Genomic DNA, 10,000 nt, shown 5'->3' with positions numbered 1-10,000 from the left:
TCACATTTATTTTTTTATTATTTATATCTAAGAATTTCATAGCATTAAACTCAGTTAATCGCAAATATGTCATTGTGTACATGTTAGTAGAAGAAAAGTTACTGATCACGTTTCTCTTGCATGTGTGTGTGTGTGTGTGTGTGTGGAGGATCTCTTGCTGATTCGCGTATCATAAGTTTTGAACTCGGACCCTCTCGCACCCAAACCGACGATGATTCCCCTACACCACCATCCAGCTTCGATCTCCGCCGCAAATGCTTTAAATGTGTTAAACATTTTAATCGGATCCATCATGTTGTTTGATTAGCCCTAATTATTATGTATCCACTTCAAATGTAACTTTGTAACAATTGTGTGCAGTGAAACTGAAAGTTTAATGTATTTTATTGTGTCAACCATTCAACCAGGTAGTGTAGTCGAACGAGGCTGCACGGAGATTCAAACAATCCGTGAACCAATAACACACACCGCAATGCATTTTATTCACCACTAGATGTCCTTCTCGAGCTACTGTGTCAATGAAGCCTCGAGTAATGAACCTTTTTCTTGAATCAGGTGTCGAAGCTTCAACAAAGCCTCGAAAACCCATCACTACAGATCAGTGGATGAACAGGACACACACAGGGTCACCTTCATCCTTTTCTCGTCTTCTTCACTCACAGAAACATGATGACGTCATGATGTGACAGACTTCTGTCAACTCTTCATCCTCTGAGCTGCAGCACTGGATGTTCTCTGCCGCCACCCAGTGGACAGAAGTGTGTGGACAGCTGCTGTTTGCAGAGACATGAAGGACACAGCTTCAGGAGGAATTGATGATGAAACCACTCAATAAACACGATCATTTGTGTTTTACATCATCGGCGGTTTAAGAAGACAAAGGCGGCCATGTTTAATTTCAGTCATTTATTGGTTAGGTCATCCAGCTACCTTACCTTCGAATAATTAAATTAAAATCCTTTTAAATATGTCTTCAAAGAAAAGTACAGCTAAAGCTCAGTCACACGTTTACAACTTAACCCTAAAACTCAGCACACACACAAAACAACTGAGATGGAACACGCTGACTCTACGACTGTAAAAACCAACGCCGCTCAGCTTCCTCCAGGTGAGCGGTCGTCGCTCTCTCTCCTCTCCGGGGTTTCCCCTGGCTGTTTGCAGGGGCAGAGTGAGGGCTGTGATTGGATGTGGTGGGTGACAGCGGCGCTTAGTTTAGAAACCGAAGGTGTTCTCGCCGCTGTAGGCCACGTATAAAAAGCCGTCCTCGTCCTTCTCCTTCTCGTACAGCTGCCCCATCGTGATGCTGAAACACGGACCACGACACAAAGACGGGTTAATCTGCTGCTACTAGCATCTTGTTTGGCTAACGTGTGCGTTGCTGACCTGGACTGCGGCACCGTCTTGTCCACAAACAGGAAGATGGCCTTCTCTGAGGGCAGCTGGATGCGTTTCCTGATGATCCACATGAACTGAGCCACTGTGATGTCAGAGGGGACCAGGTACTTCCTCTTATCGATGTCCACGATCTGTGATCCAGACACCTTCTCCACGATCACCTGAAAAAAACCGGCAGAGGTCACCAACAAACCCCGAACGCTCTGAACCCGCTGCGAGCCCGCCGCCACTCACCGGCACCCGGTCAGGGTATTTGCTGCGGATCTTGGCTGATTCTATGCATCGATGTTCTGCAGGGCACAAAGAAAGAGTCGAGTTAATGAGGGGACCTGTCCGAGTACAGCAACTTGTCCTGCTGCAGGTGAGGGACACGTGGGCCGTGAGACTCCTGTTTTAAAAATGAGGATAAAGACGGTTTCTCTTAAATTATCTGCGTTCATTAAACTGTATTTCTTACAGAAAATGTCAAAATAACATCAGTACAGAGACAGAGCACTTGAAGCACACGCAGCAGGACGCCGTCCTCTCATCATGTTGGTCTGCTGCCAAAAATGGAGACATGGCCCAACATGGCTGTGAGGCAGCAGAACCTCCGCGCTCTTTACAGTCGGTGTGAATCAGATATCCAAATGCCGTATCTCTGCATGCTGAGCTGAAGCTGTGACACAGCTGACTGTGCATGAATAGGAACGTTCTGCAGGGACCTCTGTGGCTGCAGATGAAAATCCTCCGCTGACACTGAGATCTGGTATTTCACACAGGTTGTGTCGGCTGGTGCAGGCCATGCTGCTGACCCCCTGTTGTGGGTGTAGTTTCTTCACATTTAAATGTTTCGGCCCCTTCTCCCCAGCTGAGGGAGTCAGAGAGACCTTAGCATCAACGGCCTTTTAAACCTGTCAACAGCCAGGGGTCCAAAGGACGGGGGGCATGTTAGCGGTTCTGCCCCTCCTGCCCCATCATCTGTGGGACACAAACTAAAAACATTTCCCCCTCTCATCATACATGACATCCATAAACACATCACCGATGACTGAGGACTGTTTAAGCACACGTCACACACAACAACATGAGCTTCGGATGATCCGGGTCTCCTGACGTCACAAACATGAGCAGTAACGGAGGTGAACAGGTGCTGCTGATTCCTGGTTAGGTTCTCACTAACCCTGAATCACAGTGATGCAGAAATGATCACAACTTTTCACAAGTGACCACGTTCACTGTAAAATGATCCTGACACCGCAGCTCCACACTTCACCTTGCTGAGGCCCCTAAGCCCCCAAATAATCAGATTACCGTGAAGTAAACAGACAGAAAGCGCTGAAGTTTGTGGTGCAGGACTGGATACAGGCCGTGTGTCGGCTGCTGGCGGCGGAGGCCGCAGTGTGTGGCCTGTGGAGATAAAGAACCCCCGACAGCCGCTCTGTGGTCCAGCTGCTGACAGACAGGACGGAGGCGTCATTAGCAGCTTCGGGTCGATAAGCTCCATCAGCCTGGAGCGGGTCGAACACAGAGCACACACACGGCGGGCTGTACACAGGAGCTAAGGAGGGGTTTATGAAGGGAGGAAGCGGGCAGGAGGATGGAGGCTCACGGCCGTCAGAGCGGCGACATGCTAACGGCACAGCTAGCTAACACCCTGCTGTCTAAACAAAGCCCGAGGGACAGGCCGGGCTCCGGGTCTGCCGCGTTCACCCGGTCCGACCAGCGGCTCCCTCTGCACAGCACACACCAACCTAATGATTAAACCTCAATCAGTCAACCTGCGCCGACATGTTTGATCACTTTCCTGAAGCCTCCTCCCTGCTCACCCAAGGAGTGATCCTCTTTGAACATCCATTTCATGTTTCCGGGCTCCGTTAGTTCGCTGCGGGTGATCGTAAACTCGGCTGACGGGTAATGTAGCGGGGAACCGTCCGTCCGCGGACTGTCGGCTCTGATTCACCCGGTAAATTCACGCAAACACTGGACGCGACGGCTCTCAGCGCTCCAACAAAACAACAACAATCTTCTTCACCTCCAGCCCGCGGAGCGCCGCCCCTTCTGTGACGTCACGCAGACTGTACCACTTCGCTGCACGGAGGGGGGAGGGCAGTGCGGCGTTTTCTGTTTTTAGAGGTTAACAGTAAAACATGAATACATCAATAAACCCGCGATGACCCCGGCTTCTGAATCTGATCATGAACATTTATAAAAGACATTTATCTGAACTGTAGGTGACAACATGTTGACACGGCTCCCTGGTGGGAGTGTGGGATGGTACCTGCTGCTGCGCTCAGGACGTAAACACAGTGTTGATGCAGATGTTGGATGCAGCAGGTCACAGCCTGCAAACAGCCTGCAAACAGCAAACAGCCTGCAAACAGCAAACAGCCTGCAAACAGCCTGTAAACAGCAAACAGCCTGCAAACAGTCTGCAAACAGCAAACAGCCTGCAAACAGCCTGCAAACAGCAAACAGCCTGCAAACAGTCTGCAAACAGTAAACAGCCTGCAAACAGCCTGCAAACAGCAAACAGCCTGCAAACAGCCTGCAAACAGCCTGCAAACAGCAAACAGCCTGCAAACAGCAAACAGCCTGCAAACAGCCTGTAAACAGCAAACAGCCTGCAAACAGTCTGCAAACAGCAAACAGCCTGCAAACAGCCTGCGAACAGCAAACAGCCTGCAAACAGCAAACAGCCTGTAAACAGCCTGCAAACAGCAAACAGCCTGTAAACAGCCTGCAAACAGCCTGCAAACAGCAAACAGTCTGCGAACAGCAAACAGCCTGCAAACAGCCTGCGAACAGCAAACAGCCTGCAAACAGCAAACCGCCTGCAAACAGCAAACAGCCTGCAAACAGTAAACAGCCTGCAAACAGCCTGCGAACAGCAAACAGCCTGCAAACAGCCTGCAAACAGAAAACAGCCTGCAAACAGCAAACCGCCTGCAAACAGCCTGCAAACAGCAAACAGCCTGCAAACAGCCTGTAAACAGCAAACAGCCTGCAAACCGCCTGCAAACAGCCTGCAAACAGCCTGCAAACAGCCTGCAAACAGCAAACAGCCTGCAAATAGCCTGCAAACAGCCTGCAATCAGCAAACAGCCTGCAAACAGCCTGCAATCAGCAAACAGCCTGCAAACAGCCTGCAAACAGCCTGCAAACAGCAAACAGCCTGCAAACAGAAAACAGCAAACAGCCTGCAAACAGAAAACAGCCTGCAAACAGCAAACAACCTGTTTGTGTTCGCAGGCTGTTTACTGGCTGTTTGCAATATGCCACATCTAGTCTGCCGGAAATAATGAAGAAGTAGATCTACTCTGTCACACTGAGGTTAGTGTTTAACCTCAGACCTCCTCTGTGTCTCTTTGTCATTTGTGCCATTCTTTGAGCTGACTTCTGAACGTTGTTGTATTGTAGTTGTCTGTAGTATTTTGTATAGTTGTTTATAGTTGTTGTAACATCTTGGTCTTTTTTGTGGACCTCTGCTGATGGACCTTCTGTTCCCCCGTCGTGGTCCATCCATCAGCTGCTCCTGCTTCAGCCAGGTCATTTGTAAAAGTTGACAGTAACAAATCAGAGACTCGTTTTTATCAGTGTTTTATTTTAGCTTCAGCTGTCAGGCAGACTGTTACACACACGGGTGGTTTTGGCTGTGTGGTGTAGCTTCATCTGTGGGCGGAGCTCTGGTCTGGTTGTCCGGTGGCAGAGGTTTCCCTAGATGGTGTCCTGTGGTGAGGCCGTACGGCTGGGACTGCTGCTGCTCCCTCACCTCGGGCCGCAGCTGGAACCCCCCCTGAAAGCTGAGGTCAAAGAACTCACAGGGGGCGAAGGTCAAAGGCTTCTCTGCCAGCAGTCCTTTCAGTCGCTGTCGCCATCCTTCCAGCATCGCAGCTCGCACGGCAGCAGGGCTGTGAGCTGGGCTCCAGAAGATCTGAGGAGCCAGAACCTGAAATCCACAGAAGTGCAGAGTGCCGTTCTGAAAGACAGAAACACCAGTCAGCACCAGGCTGCCCGTCCGTCCGTCCGTCTGAGCTGAGCCTCGCTCACCTGGAGAGGCCACAGCGTCACATTGATGTCTCCGTTGATGCCGTCGGGCTGAAACATGCTCTGCGTGGCTCCGGTGGTGAAGGACAGCATCGCCTTCTTATCCTACAAAGACACCAGAACACACAGAGTCTAACATGTCTGAGACTCAAAGCCTTCTGCTTAGAGTGACTCTGAGGAGTCCTGTGCTGAGACACACCTTAAAAACGCCGTTATTGTAGATCTTTTCCAGGGAGAAGGCGAAGCCCTGAGTCAGCACGCGGTCCATCCAGCCCTTCATGACGGCAGGAACACTGAACCAGTACAGAGGGAACTGCAAAGACACACAGAGCCGTCACTCTGAGGGATTCATCAATCACTGCTACAGCTACGGCCTCTGTGACCTCTGACCTGGAAGATGATGAGCTCCGCCTCCTCCACTTTTCGCTGCTCTGCTACGATGTCGTCGCTGAGGCGGCCCTCCATCCAGGCGTGCATGGTCTCCTCCCCGTACTGGAACAGCTCCGAGTTCTTCAGGTCACCTGAGCACAACATGTTCCCTCTGTCAGTAGATCCCACGAAGCCTGAGGCCTTTTCACTCTGTGTGTGTGTGTGTGTGGTTCACCAATGATGTCATCCCGCGTGGCGTTGGCTCTGAAGTCCATGGCGTACAGGTCGGACACGGTGACCGTGTATCCCTGCGCCGTCAGTTCCTGAACCGCCACCTCTCGCACCGCTGCGTTGAAGGAACCCGGACTCTGGTGGGCGTACACAATCAGAGCGGTCTTCTGAGCTTTCTCACACACACACGCACACACACACACACACACATGAATATTTTCACAGTGAGCAGATACGTGGCTGTGATGTCTGGTATGTAACCATCTTATCAGTTTGGCAGCGCTCTTCATCTCTCAGCTCCATCCGGACACAACAAAGCCGTGTCACAACAATGTTCAGTCGCTGCTCACACACGATCAATGACGTTTAAACACAGGAGGCGTCACACAACGCATCCACACAACACAATCACAATCACCACATCCACACAACACAATCACCACATCCACACAACACAAACGCACAACACAATCACCACAATCACACAACACAATCACCACATCCACACAACACAATCACCACATCCACACAACACAATCACCACATCCACACAACACAATCACCACATCCACACAACACAATCACCACAATCACACAACACAATCACCACATCCACACAACACAATCACCACACAACACAATCACCACATCCACACAACACAATCACCACATCCACACAACACAATCACCACACAACACAATCACCACATCCACACAACACAATCACCACATCCACACAACACAATCACCACATCCACACAACACAATCACCACATCCACACAACACAATCACCACATCCACACAACACAAACGCACAACACAATCACCACAATCACACAACACAATCACCACATCCACACAACACAATCACCACATCCACACAACACAATCACCACACAACACAATCACCACATCCACACAACACAATCACCACATCCACACAACACAATCACCACAATCACACAACACAATCACCACATCCACACAACACAATCACCACAATCACACAACACAATCACCACATCCACACAACACAATCACCACATCCACACAACACAATCACCACATCCACACAACACAATCACACAACACAATCACCACATCCACACAACACAATCACCACATCCACACAACACAATCACCACACAACACAATCACCACATCCACACAACACAGTCACAAAGCTGCACTTCTGTTTTTTACAGTGTAAATGGTGAAAAAACGAAACCTGTTGAATCTACTTTAATTTGAGTGACTGCTGTTTGTTGTTATATATTAGAAACAGTTAACATGAGTAAATATTCTGTCATTTAATGATCAAAGTATATTCTTCTACAGTTTTTCTTGGTATAAATGTGAGGCGTGAACATAAAAACGTCCCTCACAGTTTTTACAGTGAAAATAAACGGATGTTTTAAATGTCTCACATATAATCTGAGCGAACACAGCTGCTGATAAAAGCAGCATATCTCTGTAAAATAAGAGGTAAAGCTGTTACTATCTGAGACATATACGTCCACCACAGGTTCATCAATGAAATGTATTTATCAGCAATAAGTGAACGCTGACAGAGGAGCCATGTCCTGAGAGGTAAACACAGGCGGATGAATGTAAACCCACTCTGTGACCGTGACAGGATGCTGTCCACAGACAGCCCACTGACTGACGGATTCTAATGAAAACAGGAAGCCAGTCTTACCCATGCTGAGGCAGCTGTCGGACCCGTCTGAGCCTGGGACCTGGTCCCGGGCCTCTTATAGAGGCTGCGGCTTTCTGAGCGTGAGAAACATGTTGGGCATCAGATAGAGAATCTGCATGTGAGGGAAAAACCGGTCGAGTGTTTGGAGAGGGAGGGGTGTCACAGGCAAATCAGATTGCTTTCATTTGGACTGGAAAAGAATGTTTGGGTCACTTTCAAGGGATTATCCAGCAGGGTCATGGGGCTTAATAAACACTTTAATCCGACTTAATTTCACCTCGTTAGGACAAAAGTGGAGGAAGGCGTCAGTTTGGCAGAGTCTGAGCCGCTCAGTCAGCGTCAGCTGTCACCGAACAGGCTCTCAGACCTGCCCGACAGGAAGAACCGCTCACACACCTACAGCTGCAGCGTCTGTCTGAGGCTCTGACAGCAGCACGGGTCACTGGAGTCAGTCTCTGTTTCCTACAGCCTGATGGAATGTCCTCAGATTTGGCACAGACACTCAGAATCAGCGATGAACTGATCAGATTTTGCTGGTCAAAGGTCAAAGTTCGTCCATCGAGGTGGTGTAAGATAAGAACCGGATGGACGACCTGAGAAACGTAGAGCTGGAGGTGGCGTGTCCTCAGGTTCTCCATCCATACCTGCTCAAAAATCTGCAGTTCCACCAGTGTCCACTGGAGGCCGGCTCTAAAGGCGAGTCAGTCCCCAGAGACCTCCATGTAAAAAGTCCCACAGTACAGCAGGGATAAGCCCGTCCCCGCCTGGAACCAGCCCTGTGTGGGTCTGCACTCATCATGACAGCCGTCCTCCATGCAGGTCTTTAACCCTCCATCTGAACACGTCCTGTCTGTCAGCAGGGCGGCGCCCTCAGGTGATGAGCAGGTGATCCTGAACGGTGGCGTGCTGATGTGATCAGACTCCTGCCGGCTGCAGCTCAGCTGAGTGATGGTTGTCAGCATGGATAACATCACACAGCGTTCCTATCGCCTGTATTGATCAGTGAGAGGCTGCTGTCGGAGGATTTCTCTGCTGGACACTAACTCTGACTCTGACTGTCTGTGGTTGGACTGAGGACAGACCACAGTGTGTCTATGAGGCCCCTCATTCATCCAGGTCATGATACATCGAGGGTTCTTGTAGTGTGTGAGGCTAGCAGGTTAGCATGCTAACTTTTGCTAACATGACCTAGTGGAACATAACACAACATCTACTATAGTAGAATAGATGTTCAGCAACCTCTGGGGCCAGTGAGAGGCAAAACCTGCAGTTCCACCTGTGGCCACTTGAGGTTCCCAAGTTTTCTTTACATCCAGGGTTGAATCCTGCACATGTCACAGACTTCTGACCCACTTTTCTCTCCACTAATTGTTGGTGAGAGTCTGTTTTGCAGAGCGACTGGCGTCCTGCTCAGGTCTGTGTGTAATCCAGCCGCCTGGGAGGCGTCTGACCCTGTCCCGTCCCCGGGGCTCATTATTTCCCTCCAACACAGTCGGACTGTTTTCCAGCATGTCTGTCACCTGCAGGAAAACAAAACTTCTTCTTCTCCGGCCCACATGTGAGAGCAGCGCCTCAGGGAGCCTGCTGCTTTCACAGAAGTCAGAGAGTTTCAGGTCAGAAGGTTCAAGGTGTTTTTCCTGCAAAGAACCTCAGAGATGCAGGTGGCGGTCCTCCTCTGCTTCTGATTGGTCGCTTTAAGACATACAGCTTAGACTCAGGGCTCTCTGGATCATTAACACACAGCACCACCTGCTGGCCAGCATGGAGGACCTCAGAGAGTGCAGCAGGTCTGAGTCTGTCCTTAAGCCACTCTGAAACCTTTGTTCACACCTTTTCTCTCTTTGTTTTGTGATCAGTGTTTCTAACTATAGAATCACGTCCACTTCGTCCCTCAGACCAGAGCTGTGTAAACCAGGTCCCACACCTGGTCCTGTTCTCTGTGTGCCCCTCACCCTGCTGCTGCAGGTTCTCCAGCAGACTGATCAGTCCGATGTCTCAGCACAGATTTAAATCAGTCCAACACTGGACTTTACAGGAAGCATAAACTGACCAGAAACCAGCCTAAGAGCAGGCGAGAACAGACCAGCACCTGCACCCCGATGGTTCTGGATACCTGCTACACAGCTGGACGGTTCTGTGACAAATAAAGACCTGCTGAGGTGTTCAGTCTGCGTTTATATGAGCTTTCAAGGAGTCTGAATCTGCTGGTAGTGTCACATGAGGCGGGTTAGGTTGAGTTAGACTGGGGTCAGTGGCCCAGTTCGAGACCTGTCTCAACC

At 49.9% G+C, this 10,000-nt stretch overlaps 2 protein-coding genes across 4 annotated transcripts in view; both read right to left on the bottom strand.

The window, feature by feature from the left end:
• Nucleotides 1–918: 918 nt before the first annotated feature.
• Nucleotides 919–3,422, bottom strand: LOC114433719 (gamma-aminobutyric acid receptor-associated protein-like 2). Its single transcript, XM_028402372.1, has 4 exons — nucleotides 3,204–3,422; nucleotides 1,630–1,685; nucleotides 1,384–1,556; nucleotides 919–1,303 (listed from the first exon to the last, which is right to left on the bottom strand). The coding sequence occupies exons 1-4, from the start codon at nucleotides 3,235–3,237 to the stop codon at nucleotides 1,213–1,215; spliced, it is 354 nt and encodes a 117-aa protein (XP_028258173.1). The 5' UTR covers nucleotides 3,238–3,422; the 3' UTR covers nucleotides 919–1,212.
• A 1,559-nt stretch (nucleotides 3,423–4,981) lies between these two features.
• Nucleotides 4,982–10,000, bottom strand: part of nqo1 (NAD(P)H dehydrogenase, quinone 1) — a 5,421-nt gene continuing 402 nt past the window's right edge. Inside the window, exons 2-7 of one of the 3 annotated variants that reach the window (XM_028401923.1) lie at nucleotides 7,722–7,795; nucleotides 6,026–6,193; nucleotides 5,812–5,942; nucleotides 5,621–5,734; nucleotides 5,425–5,526; nucleotides 4,982–5,353 (exon numbers count right to left, since the gene is read on the bottom strand). In XM_028401923.1, the coding sequence (XP_028257724.1) occupies nucleotides 5,006–5,353; nucleotides 5,425–5,526; nucleotides 5,621–5,734; nucleotides 5,812–5,942; nucleotides 6,026–6,193; nucleotides 7,722–7,725 (867 nt within the window). In that variant the 5' untranslated portion in view covers nucleotides 7,726–7,795 and the 3' untranslated portion in view covers nucleotides 4,982–5,005. Of the gene's footprint in view, nucleotides 5,354–5,424; nucleotides 5,527–5,620; nucleotides 5,735–5,811; nucleotides 5,943–6,025; nucleotides 6,194–7,721; nucleotides 8,415–10,000 lie in introns of those variants that run through there. The other 2 variants (XM_028401924.1, XM_028401922.1) reach the window with 2 other exon arrangements.

The sequence above is a fragment of the Parambassis ranga genome, chromosome 3 (genome assembly GCF_900634625.1).
Source record: "Parambassis ranga chromosome 3, fParRan2.1, whole genome shotgun sequence".
Taxonomy (NCBI): Eukaryota; Metazoa; Chordata; class Actinopteri; family Ambassidae; genus Parambassis; species Parambassis ranga.
The sequence above is the reverse complement of the archived record's forward strand: the minus strand, read 5'-3'. Positions and strand labels throughout refer to the sequence as shown.